Consider the following 20041-nt stretch of genomic DNA (forward strand, 5'->3'; position numbering starts at 1 on the left):
TACTATCAAATGTAGTTTTATGATGTTACTCTCAAGAACATTAAATCATATTCCTCTCTAGAGAAATTGCAAGTTACAAATCAACTCATGATAATACTAACAATGTGCCCTTGCAGTACATAAAACAAACTATGAACAATAAACTCAGTGTAATGGTATCTTTATAGTATTTCTAAACCTGAACTTCCACATATTGTTTTCTAGGGTTGACAGCGTAAATATCCCTTCCACTTGTGAACCTCCAGCCCAAGAACACATCATCTTGAAAGAGAAAGCTTCTGTATTTATATCTTGTTTGTTGATAACTTTGGAGTAATTTCAAAGTAGCCAAATGACTCCCATAATTCGTTCCCATATTTTTTTCAATTGCTCTTTTTGTAGTAGACTTTATTTTTTAGATCACTTTTAGAGTTACAGAAAAATGGAGAAGGATTCTACAGAATAACTTTGATCAAAAGGGAAAAAAAATGTTGAATGATTTTTAATATTCTTGTGAACGCCATGCTTTCTGGAACCATGGAGGATGGAAAACTTCTACGATAACTGCCCTGGGATAATTCTTAAAACTTAAAACAAAAATAACCCTTGAAGTTTTAATAAAACTGAAAAAAATTTAAAACACCTTTCTTTAAATTCACTGTCACTGAGTTGATTCAGAGTGAGTAGAATGCCCCCATAGGATTTTTAAAGCTGCACATCTTTATGCAAGCTGATTCTCACATCTTTCTCCCACAAAGTTGCTGGTCGCTTTGAATCACTGACTTCTTGGGTACAGCTGACTGCACCACTAGGTCTCCTTCAAACAAAATAAAACCCCTCTTAACTAGTAAACAAGTTCTGGAATCAATCTGATGCTCTTTCAAGAATATTGTACATACAATCATATTGCTATAAACAGATCTAAAGAATAGAAAGGAACTTTAAGGGGAAAGAAGCTCAGGTTAATGAGAAGAAAACACATTAGAAAAGGATGATTAGGTGACATTCTGTGATGCTCACCTTCTGGACATGACCGCTGAAGACAAAATGGGTACATCAGCAAATGTGGTGAGGAAATAGGATGGTGCCCAGGTATCAAAACATATAGCCCCTGAAGTCTTAAAGGCCTGAAGATAAATAAGCAACCCTCTAGCTGAGAAGCAACCAAGCCGATGTGGAAGAAGCACACCAGTCTATGTAATTCTGATGTGTTGACGGGAACAGGTATCAGACATCAAAGACCCCGAACAAAAAATCATATTGGTGTGACTGAGGGGGGTGGTTAGAGAGGAGATCCAAAGCCCATCTGTAGACAATGAGACATCCCTTTACAGAAGAGTCACAAGGAAGAGACAAGACAGTCAGGGTGCAGTATAGCACTGACAAAATATACAACTTTCCTTTAGTTTTGTAATGCTTCCTCCCCCACCCCCCAACTACCATGACCCCAATTCTACCTTACAAATCTAGCTATACCAGAGCATGTAAGCTAGTACAGATAAGAGCCCATAACACAGGGAATCCAGGACAGATAAAACCCTCAGGACCAATAATGAGAGTAGTGATACCAGGAGGGTAAGAGCAAGACGGGGGAAGAAAGGGGAACCAATCAAAATAATCTACATATAAACCCCTCCCAGGGGGACGAACAACAGAAATGTGGATGAAGGGAGACAGTAGTCAGTGTAAGATATGAAAAAAATGATAAATTATCAAGGGTTCATGAGGGAGGAAGGGAGGGAGGGTGGGTAGAGGGCAAAATGAGCTCAAGTAGAAAGGAAATGTTTTGAAAATGATGATGGAAACATATGTACAAATGTGCTTGACACAATGGATTTATTATGGATTAGGATAACAGCTATAATAGCCTCCAATAAAATGACTTAAATAAAAAAAGAAAAGGAGGATTAGGATGGTGGAACAACTTAAAGAATGGAATCAGTGTCTCTAAATTGGACATGTAGAAATTGTGGAGCTGGTGTATGTTTTACTATGTCTAATCTTAAAAATAACAAAATACATAAATTTTGAATAAAATAATAAACTTAGATTATCTTTCTCAAGTACTTTTCAAGAATACTATTTTTTAAACTTACTTTCCACTCATATGATTCAAATATGCTCTCTAGAAATATTGTTTTCTCCTTTCTCAGATAAATTGCTAGCTAAATTAGGTAACTTCTAGAACATTTCCCCAGGAATAGGATTAAGAACAGAACTTGCTGAAGGGGAGGAAAAGAGAGTGGAGCACATCCTGGCCCATGAGGCCTGGAGGACAATATCCCCGCTCTGAACAGCCAATGGACAAAGTGGATAATATGGCTGATCCCACTATGAGACACACCGTCCCTTGATGGCCCAGGACCATATGGTGGACAACACTGGAGACTCAGTGTCGGGACTGGACCAGACTGACCCTGTGTCACCGAGGCAAACCACTAAAAGTGTGTGGCAGATCACCCTGGAAGCAGAGCAGGGAGCCCCCGAAGGAATACAAAGGACAGACTCTGGGGCCAAAGCATGGTACCCCATCGGACCTGACTGAAGGATACACCTAGAGATCAAAAATAAGACCTTGATCTATTTACAGGTTTTTCTTTCTTTCTATTTTTTTCTTTTAATTAATTTATTCTTCTATGGGTAATTGGTTTCCTTTTTTGTTGTCATAGCTGTATTCTCACACATTGCCTATCTTGCTATGACTTGATTTTTGGTGAATATTAATATCGCTGCAGACCTATCCAGATAAGATAGACTGGATGAATAGTCTGGAGGAGAAAACAATGGGACAATGGTTCCGGGGGGACATGGGAAAGGGAGAAGAAGGGGTAAGGCGGTAGTACTGACCAACTCAGGGACAGAGGAGCAACAAGTGATCCAAAATCCATGGCAAGGAGGGTGTGAGAGGCCTGGTAGGGATTCAGCAAGGGTGAGCTAACCGAGAGAAATTACTGAAACCCAAATGAAGGCTAAGCATGATAGTGGAAAAAGAGGAAACTAAGGAAATAGAGGAAATTACTAGGTGACAAAGAGTATTTACAGGGGTCTAAAGATTGGAATGTACATATGTAAATATATTTATATAAGAGTGTGGGGAAACAGATCTTTGTACATATATTTATAGGCTTACTATTAAGGCAGCAGATGGACATTGGGCCTCCACTCAAGGACTTACTCAATGCAAGAACACGTTGTTCTATTAAATTGGCATTCTAGGATGCACATCTTCCCGACACGATTGTTGAAGAAAAATGTGTGCATAAGCAAATGTGGTGAAGAAAGCTGATGGTGCCCGGCTATCAAAAGATATCGCATCTGGAGTCTTGGAGGCTCGAAGATAAACAAGTGGCCATATATATCAGAAGCAACAAAGCCCACATGGAAGAAACATACCAGCCTGTGTGACCATGAGCTGTCGAAGGGACCAGGTATCAAGAATCAAGGAACAAAAAATCATATCATGGTAAGTGTGTGAGTGCAGAGTGGAGACTCAAAGCCCGTCGGTAATGGGTGAGTGCAGAGTAGAGATTCAAAGCCCATCAGCAGCTAACCGGACACCCCCTTACTGAAGGGTTGTGGGGAGGAGATGAGTCAGTTAGGGTACAGGGTAGCAATGAAGAAACATATAACTTTCCTCTAGTTCTTAAATATTTCCTCCCCCAAATCTGGCTAGACTAGAGGATGCACATTGGTATAGATAGCAACTGGAAACACAGGGAATCCAGGACAGATGACTCCTCCAGGACCATTGGTGAAAGTGGCGATGCCTGGAGGGTGGAGGGAACGTGGCATAGAAAGGGGGAATTGATTATAAGACTCTACGTACAGCCTCCTCCCTGGGGGATGGACAGCAGAGAAGAGGGCAGAGGGAGATGTCGGACAGTGTAACATATGACAAAATAATAACAATTTATGAATTGTGAAGGGTTCATGAGGTAGGGGGAACGAGGAGGGAGAGGAAAATGAGGAGCTGATACCAAGGGCTAAAGTGGAAGGCAAAAGTTTTGAGAATGCTGATGGCAACAAATGTGCGTATGCGCTTGACACAATGGATGTATAAACAGATTTTTAAAAAAAGAATAGCATTTATAAAAGCCCTTAATGGTATCAAACAAAGTCAACATTGTTCCCTCACTGATAGCTCTCAACTCAATTTTTTTTCTCTTTCTTAAGAACATTATTGCTCTACTTCAAGTCTGCTTATTGTTTCCCTGTCTAGAATATTAGCTCTTTTTGTTTGATGTCTGTGGCTACCTCAGGCATGCCACACTCTCAAATAGTACGCCATGAGTGACAGTGATGTCCTTTTGTACTCCTTGTCCTCTTAGGAGTTGGAGTTCAGCAAGTCCAGCATAAGTGGTGAGGTCAACAGTTCCAAATCACCAGCCACTTTGAGAGAGAAAGATCAGACTTTCTACTCCTGGGAAGTTTCAGAGTCTGGGAAACCCCCCGCAGGCAATTCTGGTCAGTCCTATCATATTCCGATGAGTCAGAATCAACTCAGTGACAGTGAGTGAGTGAGTGTTACTCTTTGTATCATGATATTTTGAAAGCATGTAATCATACATATCCCCCTTTAAAATACCACAAAAGGTTCCACATTAGTATTATTATATTTAATCCCATGAACATTAAGTGAAAATCCATACTCCATTTCCCATCTTCCCAATATTAAACTCTTGTAATTGAATTCAATGTACTATTTCTTTGATGAAAGCTCTTTCCCCTCCTCTTTAATTGGCTACAATGGACATGTTCAAAATGTAATTGAGATAACTTAGGTTCCAAAAACATCTCATAATATCTTTTCTTAGTCAATGTCTACTGTCCTCCTTTATTCACTGACTCTGCAATGCTTCCGAAAACATAGCTACATCAAATGTACATATTTTTTGACACAATGGATGTATGTACAGATTGTGATAAGAATTGTACGAGCCCCCAATAAAGTGATTTATATAAAAAAAGATAGTTACATCATCATATCAGACCCTGTGAATGTTACCTCGCATGGGAAAAGACCTTTGTAGATGGTTCAAGTGTTTAGAGATGTGGAGATTAGCCATGAATTTATGGGTGGACTTGATGCTATCAAGTACCCTCATAAGAATGAGGCAGGAAGGTGAGCATCAAATCAAGAGATATGTGAAAACGTAATGCTGCTGGTTGTAACGAAGAAAGAATGAGGACACAAGTCAAGTAACATTATCAACCTCTAGCAGCTAGAAAAAGCTGGAAAAGAAATCCCCCCTAAACCCAAACCAATCCCATGGTCCTTGAGTCAACTGCAACTTGGGGTGACAGAATAGATCTACTCCTTAAGCAGACTGTCTCATCTTCCTCTTGGGTACAGATGGTAGGTTTCAAGTCACAATCTTTCGGTGAGCATCCAAATTCTTAACCCACAGTGTAACCCAGAGATTTGGTTGATTCCCCCCTGACTCCTAAAAGAGATGCAGCATGGGGAATATATTGATTTTAGCCATGAGAGAAGGATATTGAATTTCTGACCCCCAGAATAGTAAGATCATGTGCCTGTGTTGCTGTTTTTGTACCACTAACTGTGTGATGATTTATCATAGCTGCCTTAGGAAATGAATAAACACCCCTATCTTCTTCACTAGAGCTTGTTGATAGCAATTCTCATATGACCGTACTCGCTTTCCACCCAATACCTTTCTTTTTCTATACATGGATTGATTGATACATCGATGTATGTCTGCACACTTCTAAGCTTACATGTAAACATTTGTGTCTTTAAATAGAATATTTTAGATTTCTTAAGTGTTGTTGTTTCTAAGAGGCAAGACAAGCTCATAAGTAACTGGAATGAGATTTAAATCCAGAATAGTCTCTTTATCATCAGTACTTGGTCATCTTACTTTCAATGATTCTTTCTGAGTATTAACTGGCTACTCAAAGGAGGTATTCATCTGTATAAGTAAAATTTGTTTTAGTCTAAACATTGGCTAAAGTTTGGGGCTTGAGTGATTCCTAGTAAGGTGGCACTATTTTTAAAATATCAAGTAATGAAGAGTTGGTGTGTTAAAGAAGTTGATGTGGTGAAACATAAAATAGTGATCATTTCAAATATATTTATGAGGTGAGAGGGCAGATTTGTAAAACTACTGTACCTTTTATCCCTTTGTAAGCTAAATGCTACCTATATTTTAACAAAAAAGATTAAAGAAACATTATTGAGTTTAAAGTTATGTAAATGGGAACTGATGGAAAAAATGAAATGATTATTGAGAAAGATTTAAGAAACAGAAAAATTAATTACTATTTTTAAAGAGTAGGATGTATTCCTCTTGACCTTTAGATTACAAATTCTTAGGGGATAAAATATAGGAAAAATTAATATTAAAGATAAATTTCCTAGGTAGGGTGAATAGCCTACGTGAAACACATCTACCCTGAGACAAGAACTAGACATGGATTGAGCACCAACTTTTCTACAAAGGATACAATAATAAATAGATCCTGACATATGTAGAGAAATACATGGAACAAAACCCAGATTCTTAAAATGTCCAGAATTCTTGGCCCAGTGGAGACTAGAGATCTTTCTGAAACAATCACCTGGTAGATTCTAATAGTTTTGACCCATAAACTACCCCCTCTCTCCCCCAGTTTTCCTTTTAGTAGAACTACAGATCTGTAAACCAAATAAAGCACCATGAGTGTGGTACTTACATAATTGTCAATTTAAGATTAAGTGTGTAGGGGTGGAGTCTAGTCTGTCAATCAGGTCATAGCCAATGAGGTTCTGTGTGGGTAAGGACTTCCCCTAAGGATTGTGGGAATTCCAGTACTTCCTCCTTGGAGGTGGCAGACTCTCTGCTCACACCACTCACTGGCTCTGTAAACTTTTTCCAAAACTAAAACAATAATATAGGATTTTGCAAAGCAGTAAGTTACCTGAATTTTCCGCAGTTTATTCATGTGTTCCTCGAGCTTCTGGCAACGCTCTGCCAGCTGAGAGGAAAGTTTCTTCCAGCGGACTTCAATTCCTTCCAAGTCTGACTGATATTTCTGACTAAGCTCAGAGGGTGCTTTTTTGGATATTTCTTTCACAGTGGTGCGGAGATAGTTGAGGCCGCTTTGTTGATCTTGCAGAGAACTTTGTAAAGCCTGCAAACAAAGTGGGGAGCCATTTATACTAATTGATGAATATAATAATGGATGAGCTATAGTGACATAGATAGCACTTAATTAAAAGTGATATGATTTCAGAAATCCAAACAAAATCACTGATGTTATAAAAAAAATACCCAACTTCCTCATTTGCCCTTGGATTGAATCACTGACCTTGGGGTTAGCAGTTTAATTGGGTCTCCTTAGTCATAAAATCATTAGCTGTAATATTAATTCTACATTATCTCCTAAAAGAGCAATTTGCACATAATTTAGCATTATTTTATTTAAAATTTCAGCCAAATTTTTTATCAAAGATGTCGAATGTATCCAACATTATATCTTCCTAGAACTATAGAATTACTGTTATCAGTGGTGGTGGTGATGGGAGGGATCCTGTGTGCCCCAGAATCTTTTCTGACTCAGTGTGAGTCACTAAGACAGAGCCAGAATGCTACTTAGAAGCAAGGGTAGTCAGACTTCATCTCACCTGCTTTGGACACATTATTAGGAGAGACCCGAGTCAGGAAAAGGACAGCATGCTTAGTAAAGTAGAAGGGCAGCGAAGGAGAGGAAAGTCCACAGGAGATGGATTGGTACTGTGGCAGAAACAATGAGCTCAACTACAAGAACAATTTTGAGGATGGAGCAGAACCAGGGGGTCAGTCGTTCTGCTGTAGAGAGGGTTACCATGTCTGATCCGACTTGATGGCACCTAACAATAGCAACCACAAAAATGTTTTTTAGGGCTTCCTGGTGGTAATCTTTACAGGAGCCGATCACCCTGCTTTTCTCCTGCAGAGTAGTAGTGGAGTTAGAACAGACCACCTTTCCCTTAGTGGGCAAGTGTTTACCCATTGCTCCACCAGAGCTCTTGAGGATTTAATACAACTAATTCTATTACTAGAAACCCAGGTGACATAGTGAGATATGGGTTGGGCTGCTTACCACAAGGTCAGCAGTTTGAACCACCAGCCTCGCCGAGAGAGAAAAATTGGCTTTTTTCTTCCCATAAACACGTATAGTCTCAGACCCAAAGGGGCAGTTCTACTCTTCCCTATAGCAATGCTACCAGTTGGAATTGACTCCTGGCAGTGAATTTTTATTTGTTTGCTTGTTGGTTTTTCTTGGGGGCTGGGGTGGGGATGAAGCTTTGTTATTACAGTGCCTGCATGGTGCAAAGGCCTAACTTGCTTGGGTGCTTAATAATAGTTACAAGTTCAAGTCTACTCATCAACTTCTCAAAACAAAGTTTGGATTACCTACTTCTGAAAAGCTAGCCATTGAAAACTTTGTGGAGCACAGTTCCTCTCTAACACAGATGGGGTCGCATAGTGAGGGTGACTGTGCATTGGGATAATTCCACAGCACATGAGTTGATAAGTTTTTGGGATCCCTAAAAGAGACACGCAAGGAGGACATGGTGCTGCAGTTGGTTCCTCATAGAGATGCAAAGTGCCTGAAACTTCTAAGATCTGGTCTAATGAGAAACGCTCTTATGTCAGCAAGATGTCATTTTGGATACATTGGTCATTGTTTATAAGAAGAGCCATTGATTGCAAATGAAATACTACAAAAGTGTGTGTGAATTTCTGTTGTGACAAGGGATCTTGGTGAATTGGTGAATCCTTTTGATCATACTTGGAAGAAAAATTTATGAAACACTGATCACGTGCCAGGCATAGTGAACACAAAGTGTGCAATGTCTAGTAGTACTTTCATTTCAGTGGGGGTGAAGGAGGGTCATATTAACCTCAACAACGTCATTTATTTTTTATAATAAAACAGAAGAGGAGAAGAGAAGGATATGGATAGAGAGATGATTATTTAAAACATTGAGCTCGACCATTTACAATAAGGGTACACTCCAGGCCAAAATATAAAACAAGTCAATGGCAACAAAATCCTCTGCCTTGGAGTACATTCACACACACACACACACACACACACACACACACACACACAAACACACACACGAGAGTCAGCCCTATACCTAAAAAGAGATTTAATGTGTTGCTGTTACGTGCCACCTAGTTGGTTTTAAGTCATAGTGAGCTTATGCACCACAGAAAGAAACACCATCTGGTCCTACACCATCCTCCTAATTGTTCCTATGCTTGAGCCCATTGGAGCCGCCACTGCATCCATCCATCTCCTTGGGTCCCTTACTCTTTTTGCTCTCCCTCTAGGAACTGGTCTCTGCTGACAACATGTCCAAAGTATGTAACATGAAGTCTCACCACCTTTGCCTCGAAGGAGTGCTCTGCTCATCCTTCTTGGATATACACATTTTAAAATTAATAGGACAACCAGTCTAAATTCTGCTGCAGACTTTCTTTCATTTCCTGTAGTAGTGGTTGAACTTCCCCAATCTAAAATTTCTAAAAATAAAACAGCAACTAAAACCACCTCACTCACTGGCATCAAGTAGATTCCAAATTCCACTGACTTATGAAAGTATTTAAGATACTGTAAATCTTACTGAGTGCAGATAGATTCAACTTTCTTCCATGGAGTGGCTAGGGGTATGAATTGGCCAATGTCTAATTTACAATGCCATCAGAGCTAGAACCCAGTAAAAATCTAATAGAATCTTACATATGAATACTTTCACATTTGACCTATTTTTATAAACATGAGATTTTACTCCTTTCTGGAAATGTGAGAGGCAGCATGAATCAGGGAGCAAATTGAGCACATAAAAATCAAAGTATTTGTAAAAGCATTCTAAACTGGAATAATATAATTCATATTTATACCATATTATTTTCTTCAGCCATAGCATTTATGGCTTATACTCAATTGGAAAAATATAAGAAACAAACATTTTTAAGTCTTTTCTTCATAGTGGCTGTCGAGGAAAGTTTGAACTGCTAACTGCAAGGTCTTGTGGTTCAATCCCATCAACTGCTCCCTAGGGAAAGGGGGACACTATCTGCTGCCATAAATATTTACAGCCTTATACGGTTGCTCTGAGTCATAAGGAACTCCATGACAGTGCATTTGCTGTGGTTTTTATGCAGAACTATTATCACTAACAACAAATAGTATCTTAAGGTTACAGCAAAAATAACCACTGGATTCATGAGTTTCATGCAGCAATGTATATGAGAATAAAATATTCACACACCTGCAGCTCGCCAAGTCTCTGCTCCATGATTTCATATTCAGTGACAGTGACCTGAGGTATGGACAGTTTGGTTTCTGATTGCTGGATCCACATCAGCATGGTAGTCATGGTCTCGTGATAGCGCATGGGAGGCAAACTGTCACAAACTTCATCACAAAGAGAAAAAAAGAGAAACATTTCTTTTTTTGTTGCTAAACTTTGTTATGATATTGTCATAAGTTGCATGACAACTTGAATATTTCAGTAGTTCCTTTTTTCAGCAACACGAGAGGGTGAAAACAAGAAACTGTAGACTATGATAGCATTAGTACGATTCTGAAGACAAACACCTCGTAGATGCCTGGTACTGCGCTATGAGCTCCGCATCCATTGTATGAAATCCTCACATCATCTTTGCAGCCTGTGTCTTATGAAACTCATTCTTTTTATATCAGGAAACAGGAACAAAAAGAATGAGTGACTTCAACATTACGTGGAGGGTGCATGAAGAACCCAAGCGGAGTACAAATACATCTATCCTCAATAGCTACTCTCTGCATTTTGAATTGTCTTTGAGGAAAACTGTCTTATAATCTAAAGTTCTCGCTATGTTCAATTGCACCCTGTCTTCTCAAACTTGGCTAAAACACAATCTGTTTTGTGTGCTTCAGATATTTCGTAGTTTGAGTTGTGCTCCCTACAAAAAAGGGAATCTAAATCTCAAGTCTCCTTACTTAAAAGATGCCCCAATTTGTAAATAGGGGGTTTGGAGATGCATTTAAGTTCAGGATCTCAATGAAAGAACATTCTTGGTCTTGGATGGGCCTTGAATGCTACACTTGGTGTCATTATGAGAGAAAGGAGCTTAGGGTTTGAGACGCACACAAGAAAGAATGTGGTCAAAGAAGGGCATAGATTTGGAGTCCTGCAGTGCTACAAGCCAGACAACACTAGTGACCAAGAGAAGATGGCAGAGGCAAGAAAAGGTTCTCTTCGCAGTCTTTCCAGAAAATATGGTACCTATAGTTTCCTTGATTTTGGACTGCTAGCTCTCAGAATTGTGGTAGGGAGGGCATGGAATCTATTGTTTTAAACCAACAAGGTATGTGTCAAGAATACTTAAAAGGAGCTTGTTTGCTCAAAACTTAGCATATATTTAAAAAAGTCATTCTATTGGGGACTCATACAATTCTTATCACAATCCATACATCCATCCATTGTGTCAAGAACATATGTACATTTGTTGCTGTCATCATGCTCAAAATATTTGTTTTCTACTTGCACACTTAATATCAGCTCCTCATTTCCCCCCACTTCCCCCTCCCTAATGAATCCTTCATAATTCATAAATTATTATTATTTCATCATATCTTATACTGTTCAAAGTCTCCCTTCACCCACTTTTCTGTTGCCCATCCCCCAGGGACGAGGTTATATGCAGAGCCTCATAATCGGTTCCCTCTTTCTACCCCACCTTCCCTCCATCCTCCAGGTATCGCCACTCTCACCACTGGTCCTAAAGGGGTCATCTCTCCTGGATTCCCTGTGTTTCCAGTTCCTCTCTGTACCACTGTTCATCCTCTGGTCTAGCCAGATTTGTAGGGCAGAATTGGATTCATAATAGTGGGGGGAGGAAACATTTAAGAACTAGAGGAAAGTTGTATGTTTCATCGTTGCTACCCAGCACCTTAACTGGCTCGTTTTCTCCCTGAAACTCTCCAGTAAAGGAGTATCCAGTTGCCTACATATGGGCTCTGAGTCTCTGCTCCACACTCACCCTCATTTGCAATCATATTATTTTTTTGCTCTTTGAAGCCTAATACCTGTTCCCTTCGACACCTTGTGATCACACAGGCTGGTGTGCTTCTTCCATGTGGGCTTTGTTGCTTCTGAGCTAAATGGATGGATGCTTGTTTATCTTCAAGCCTTTAAGACCCCAGATGCTATATCTTTTGATAGCCGGGCACCTTCAGCATTAATCAGAACATTTGCTTATGCACACATTTGTCTTCAGTAATCATATCAGGAAGGTGGGCACACACTGATAATGATTTTTTTTTTTATGTCTGATACCTGGTCCCTTTTATGCCTCGTGGTCAGAAAGGCTGGTGTGCTTCTTCCATGTGGGCTTTCATGCTTCTGAGTTAGATGGCTGCTTGTTTATCTGCAAGCTTCCAAGACCCCAGATGTTATATCTTTTGACAGCTTGGCACCATCAGCTTTCTTCACAACATTTGCCTATGCACATATTTGTATTCAGCGATCATGTCGGGAAGGTGTGCATCATGGAATACCAATTTAAAAGAACAAAATATTCTTGTATTGAGTAAGTATTTGAGTGGAGGTCCAATGCCCATCTGCTGCCTTAATATATGCACATAGATCTATTTCCCAACCATCCTGCATAAATATATTTACATATGTGCATGCCTGTATTTAGACCTCCATAAATGCCCTTTGTTTCCTTGTTCTTTCCTCTATTTCCCTTTACTTCCCTCTTATCCCACTATCATGCTCAGCCTTCATTTGGGTTTCAGTAATTCCTCTCGGCTACATTGCCCTTGCTGAATCGTGACCAGGCCTCGCACACCCTCCTTGCCACTAATTTTGGATCACTTGTTTCTCCCCTGTCCCTGGGTTGGTCAGCACCACATCCTTACCTCCTCCTCCCCCTCTCCCATGTCCCTCTGGGGGACATTGGTCCCGTTGTTTTCTCCTCTATACTGCTCATCCAGTCTATCTTATCTAGATCGATCTGTAGAGATACTAATATGCCCCCAAAAACAAGGCATAGGAAGACAAAGTGACAAAAGAGAACACAACTGTGAAAACAAATTCTTGTAATAAATCTATAAGATATATCATTATTCCTATTTTAGTGGAAGAAACTGAGGGTACAAAAAGGGTGAGATAATTTCTCATTGCCATGTAGCTAATATCAGTCAGGAAGTACACCAGGTCAATTTTATCTAAAAATCAAAAGCATTAGAAAATAATATATTCCTTTTCTCTGTATAAGTGAAAAATATGTGTGTGCGTGTTTGTGTGTATTAAGTAATAATATTGCCCATGTTTAAGGAAGTTAAAGACAAGCTTGAATATTTTGGCAAGTGCATATAGTTTTGATTTAATTGAACTTAAACAGCTTTCTGCTGGAAAATACTGCCTTCCTCATTTTTAACACTGCCTTCCTCATTTTTTACCAGAGTCTGGGACAAACATGTGTAGCAGAAATTTGCCAAAGTTAATTATTAGTCAGTCTAATATTTTCTAGATGATAGATATATGTCAAGAGAGAAAGACCTTTAGAATGCAGCAAAGATTGTAGAACTATCATTTAAACAACAAAAAGCTGCAGCAATAAAAATCAAGGTCAAAGTTTTTCTTGATTTGTTTTGTTTTACCTAGCAAGATAGCTAATTTTCTACTTTTATTTTTGTTATTGCTATTGTGTAGAGAAAGAGTCTGTTTATGGATGAAGATTGGGAAGTCTAATTCTGCAGTTTGGTAAGCCTTCCTTGGAATTAGTGATGTATTTAGAAGCTTGGGCAAAAGACTTAACCTTTTCACATCTCAGACCTCATTTACAACAATGGATAGGATGATACTTTGGAGAGAATTAAATGAGAATATTCACTTAATATACTATCATTCAGCAAATATTTATTCACCGGAGCTGCAGGAAGTAAAAAAAAAGTGATGCCTCAGCTCTCATGCTGCTTAAAATCCAGTTCATGAGTCAGGAAATAAAGATACAGGTAGATTGTAGTGGATAATAGAGGTAAATTGCTGTGAAGAAAAATTAAGGGGTTCTATCAGTCAAGGTAGGAAACAGGAGGGAGGCAGAGGGGAGAGGGAGAGGAAGGGGAATGGGAGGAGGAGGGGTAGAAGAAGTGAGAGATATAAAATAAATTTAAGAAAAATAATTAGATGACAAATATTGGAATATATGAAATTACAAACAACAAACAAGAGATGATTAGCCATAGAAGGGAACTCCTACCATCCCAAGGCATAGGGGAAAATATGGAAACAGTTGAAAAAGGTGTTATCAGAATTGGGCCACTAAGAGTGGGTCTAGTCTGAGTGCTAATTCCAGAAAAGCTAGAATGTTGGAAAATTATTCTTAAGACACTGACAGAGTCCCATAAAGCAACAGAGTAGGTAGGATATTATAACTTCGCTTCTCATCTGTATTCAATATGACTGGATTATCATATTGTAGTATCTTCCAATACAATGCTGGTATTGCTGTTAGGTGTGACCAGCCAGTCCTTTTCAACTCATAGAGACACTATGTACAACACAATGAAAGATGCCTCATCCTTTCCCACCCTCTGAATACAAGGCATGCTGGAGTGCATTTGTTGTAGCCACTGTGAATTCGAATCAGTGAGGGTCTTCTCTTTGGCCAATTCTTTACTTTACCAAGAAGCCATGGTGGGGTAGAGGTTACCTATTGGGCTGCAATCTGGAAGGTAAGCAGTTCAAAGCCACTAGCCTCTACTCAGGAGAAAGGAGGGGTTTTCTACTCCTGTAAGCAGTCACAGTCTCAGAAACTCACAGCGGCAGTTCTATCCTCTCCTATAACTTTGCTAGGAGTTGCCAGCGACTTGATGGCAATTTTGTTTTTTACGTTACCAAGCATGATATCCTTCTCCAGGGACTGATCTCTCCTAATTATGTACTCGAAGAGCATGGTGCAAAGTCTCACGATTCTTGTGTCTAAAGAGTACTCTGGCTATACTTCTTCCAAGACAGATTGGTTGGTTATTCTGAAAGTTAATGGTATATTCAATCTTCTGAGCCCAAACCATAGTTCCAATACATCAATCCCTTGTCCTGTTTGTCGATACATATGAATTATTTGGAAATATCATTACTTGGGTCAGGTGCACTTTAATCTTCAGTGTGATAAATTTGCTTGTTCACTCTTTAAAACTGTTGTTGCTGAAGAGTTGCCCAATGCCCATCAGCATTTCATTTCTTTGCTGCAGCTTCCCTGGGCCTTGTTTGTGTAGGCAAGTAAAATGAAATCCTTTCACAACTTGTTTTTTTCCCCCTGTTATGATACTACTTATTAATCTGTTTATGAGGATCTGTGCTTGTTTTGTGTTTACGAGGGAGTCCTGGTGATAGAGTGGGTGAATCACTGGGCTGCTAACATCACGGTCATTGGTTCAAACCCACGAGCTGTTCCACAGGAGAAATATATGGCTCTCTGCTCCAGTAAGGATTTTTAGTCTGGGAAAACTATGGAGCAGGTTGTCCTATAGGGTCACTATATGTCATAAATGAAGCAATGGCAGTGGTCTTGGTTTTGCGCTTTGTATTGAGATGCAATTCATACTAAAATGGACAATTATTGATCTTCATCAGTATGTGCTTCAAATTCTCCTTACTTTCAGCAAGCCAGATTGTGTTATGTGCATGTCACAGGTTGTTAAACTTCTTCTAATCTTGGTGCTTCATTCTTCCTGTAATCTAGTTTCATCCATTCTTTGATCAGAATAAAGACATTTTTTTGTCAATGCCTTCATGTTCTTTCTCTACCATCTTAATCATGTGCTATCTGTTAAATGGTTGAATGGTAAAATGGTTTTGTAGACACAAATTTTTCATCTTCTTTTGATGCTTCCTTTAATAGTGCAATTTAAGGCTTTGCACATTTCATTATAATACTTTACCTTCTCAAGCAACTCAGAAATCTGTTCGGCATGTTGACTTTAGCAGTTCATCTTTAGTCTTTACTTATTCTTCACTTCAAGAGAAAGCTTCAAAATCCTCCCGACATAATTTTTTTTCTTTCTTAATTTCTCTATGTTGTCCTTCATGTTACCCAGCGAGTTGGGTCTTTGGTCATTTGTGTTCAAGGTGTCAAGCTTGCTTTTGAATTGTTCTCTAACTTTACATGAGATATACTCATGGTCATCTTTTGGTTTTTATAACCTTCTTTTCATTTTCTTCAGCTTCAAAATGAAGTTGCCTGTAAGCAATTGATGGTGTGTTTTCTAATTCCCACCTATCCTTGCTCTCAGTGACACTGACCTTTTCTATTGTCTCCTTCCACAGCCAGTATGACACCTGAGTATTCCATGTGGCAGGTTCCATGTGTCACAGTTTATGTTGTTGAAAATAGGCTGTTCGCATTGAACACTTAGCCTTACTAAAATTATATTATGTGATTTACCATATTTTCTATCAACAAGGGCATATTTTCCAAATACTGATTTCTGTGTCCAACGTTTGTGTTAGAATCCTCAGTAATTATCAAAGTAGTTTGAATGCATGTGTGATCAATTTCAAATTGCTGTGGTTTAAAAAGCTTCAATTTCTTTACTGCTGGTATGAGAGGTTGCAGTTTAATTTGAGAAGTACTTGCAGTATCTGTTCTTCTCTGGAAGTGTGTGGACAGTGTCCTATCGCAACACTGTACTTCAAGATAGACCTTGCAATACATTTTGACAATGAATGTGATGACATTCATCTTCAATCTGTCATTCCAAGACTACTAAATCAAACTGGCCAGTATCAGTCCATTTTAGCTCACGGAGGCCTAGGATGTTGCTTTCTGTTTCATTTTTGACAACTTCCAGTTCTCTTTGCTTCAAATGTTGCACAGCATATATTTTAATTATAATGTATACTAAAGCTGCTTCTTCATTTTGAGATGGGCCACATAAGCAAATGAAGATCGCTACATCACTAAGGTCAACTCTACTGTGTGAAATCAGATCTTCCATATACATATATATTTCAACTTCTTTTTAAAATCATTTTATTGGGGCTCTTACAGCTCTTACTCATTCATAATTCTTGAGTGATTTCCAACCTGAGGAGTTCCAATATTATAGCAGACAATATTCCATTGTTATCCATACAGTTTTCCTTGTTATTTTTTTCCAGAAGTAGATAATTTTATCCTTCCTCCTAGTCACTCTTTGTCTGAATTCTGCCCAAGTTTGGTGACCCTGCTGGTATTTGAAATATGAGCAGTATAGCTTTCATTATTGCAACCATACACAAGCCACAATAATATGAATAAATGATAGTGGTGGACCAAGCTGGTTTCCATTTCTAAAAAAGGATTCTAGGAAATGAAGTCTTTTGGGTAGTTCTAAAAAAGCACTAAGAACAGTCAATCAAATGATCTAAAGATCATGTGGTAAGAATCCCTCCGTTTCCCTTCAAAACACTGATCAAGTATATGCAAGAACTTCCACAACAATTATTTGTGTTACTGATTTGTCATATAAGATTACTAAGAACTTTCATTCTGAATTCCAATTACTTTTGAAGGATGCATCTAATGTTTCAGGATAAAGTCTGCATTCTTAATATGTGGACTGCTGTTAGGAAAGAGCTAGAATCAAAGTGAATTTTAGAAGTAGTTGCCTCACAATTCTTGTGCAGATTCATCAGCCATCAAATGTTGCTATCTTGTGTGCATAGTTACCTAATGGAGTTTAATCTCATCCACCTCATTTAAAAGGATGTCCTTGATTAGACTCTTTTCTTTAGGTTCCTTCTGATCTTTCTGATTAATCCTAATTGGAAAATTGTATTCTCTGTAGTGTGGGTCTTAATTGGTTTTAGCACTTCAGAGATGTCTTCAGTGCAACACTTGAAGAAATCCCGTTGACATGTCAACTGGAATTCTATCCATTTTTAAGAGAAAACGGGATTCATTTGGAAAGGGAACAGTGAAGAAAAGTTCAAGAAATATAGACATAAGTACCATCAAGATAAGTTACTAAGCACAAACTAAAGTCCACATGCAAGAGCCTGCTTCCCCTCTGCAGATGGTGCTGTTGTCTCCTTTCAATAAACCTCAGCTTTTGAAATTGTAAAACCAGTTTATTGTGTGACACCACAGCATAAAGCTTCTCAATACTGTCCTCTGTTTCGGGTGGAATACCTGGAATCACATCATGTTACAAGTAACCCGGTCTACCTTCTTAGTCCTACCATGGAACGTCTCTGGGATTCTTAGGTAGCCATCTATTGATAGACTTTCAAAATCTCGCTGTCATTCAATTGATTTTCACTCTGAATGATCCCCTAGGACGGGGTAGAACAGCCCCTGTGGGTTTCTAGGACTATAGCTCTGAACAGGAGTAGAAAACTTAATCTTTCTTCTACAGAGCACTAGATGCTTTAGAACTGTTGACCTTGCAGTTAGCAGACCAATATAGAACCACTATGCTTCCAGGACTCCAGTACTTCCCTTAGTCTTGTAAAAGACTACTCAAACTTTGGTTTGCCTATCAGGCAATATATTTTCACGTAAATCTTCCTTGATTTTCTATGACAGAATCACTTTTTATCTTCTAGGTTCTCATTCCTGATCATATTATATAATTATAAAATCTCTAGTTCTATTATGTGGTTAATGACTATGTATCTTCCTGGACTACAAGCATAATAAGAGAAGGAACATGTGAGTTTCTGCTTATTGGACCACCCAAAATGGGCAGCACTGTCCCCTGTAAGGGATCAGTATGTACAGAACAAATCAGAATTCACTGAACTGTAATTTCTAGGGTAGAACATGAAGACAGAATGCTTTGTGCAAATGCCATATTGGGAAACTCGGATTTGGTGACACCTGGATCCTGTCTAAGTGAGAGAAGATATTATTGACTTGGAGAAAAAGAACCTATCTCAACCTATCTATTTCCTTGTTTTAATCTCCATGGGGTCTTTGAACTTGGAGTTATTCAAATTGAAAATCTTCAATTTTATCCTCATCCTTTCTCACTTCATGGCTTTTTTGGGCTCTAACATGGATTTTCTTTCATTTCTGTGCTCTTGTCAAGCTAATTTCAGTCATAAATCTGAAATGAGTTAGTCATTGGTTGAAAATTAACAAATTGGGAAAAGAGAAAGATAGATAGATAGATAGATAGATAGATAGATAGATAGAGAGAGAGAGAGAGAGAGAGAGAGAGAGAGAGAGAGAGAATGAGGATGGTTCTAGAGCAAACTGGTGTGACTCACAGGGTTTACATTAGCTGACTTTTGGAAGTGGATCAATAGGTCTTTATTCCTAGTTATTCTTTGTCTGGAATTTCCACTGAAATCTTTTCAGCATTCTAACAAGAGACAGACCACCACAGGCAAGCAAGTAGTGACAATTCATGAGGCGAACTGACTACAAATCAAACCCAGGTCTCCTACCTGAGACCCAAAGCCCAGGTCTCTTACATAATTCACCCACTGAACCATGACTACCCAAACCACTCTGTGAGTGAATATGCAAATAGGGAATGAGCGAACCTCAGAAACAAGGATGCCTCTAAGGTTCCCAGGGTACTTTCTTGAAAGATTGTTGGTTGAAGAGTTGTCGACCAGAACTTATCTTACTGTGACATACTGGGATTGCGGTTTCTTGGGACATACAAAGAGAGGGGTCACGAGAGTAGTGAGACTTATGAGTCTAGAATGCAAAGGTCAGTTCTGAGTTGCATATAAAAATACATGGCTATGCCGTTTATAACGCAAAAATCAAATCAAAGATACATTTCCTCATATATTTTTTTCTGCTGGTGGCAAAAAAACACCTATTCACAAGTGAGCATAATGTTCTTCTAACACCTGATTATTGATTACAAGTACTCTTAAAACACAGTGGTAATGGCACAGACCATCAAAGAGCACTGAAGAAATAATACACTATCTGAGCTATAGAGTCCAAAGGTTGGTTTATTCACAGTTTAATATAATTTCTACTTTTAGAAGTTATACAATAAAAGAACAAAAGAGTTAAATTATAGATACACATTATAAATTTGATTATAATCACCTTGTATTTCA

The 20041-nt window shown here is 38.7% G+C and overlaps 1 protein-coding gene across 1 annotated transcript in view; it reads right to left on the reverse strand.

Moving 5' to 3' along the window:
- Positions 1–20041, reverse strand: part of LOC142433260 (dystrophin-like) — a 432482-nt gene that overhangs the window by 20297 nt on the left and 392144 nt on the right. The window contains exons 19-20 of the mRNA XM_075538341.1: positions 10247–10392; positions 6901–7113 (exon numbers count right to left, since the gene is read on the reverse strand). Coding sequence (XP_075394456.1) covers positions 6901–7113; positions 10247–10392 — 359 coding nt within the window. The remainder of the gene's footprint in view (positions 1–6900; positions 7114–10246; positions 10393–20041) is intronic.

The sequence above is a fragment of the Tenrec ecaudatus genome, chromosome X, assembly GCF_050624435.1.
Source record: "Tenrec ecaudatus isolate mTenEca1 chromosome X, mTenEca1.hap1, whole genome shotgun sequence".
In the NCBI taxonomy this organism is placed as follows: Eukaryota; Metazoa; Chordata; class Mammalia; order Afrosoricida; family Tenrecidae; genus Tenrec; species Tenrec ecaudatus.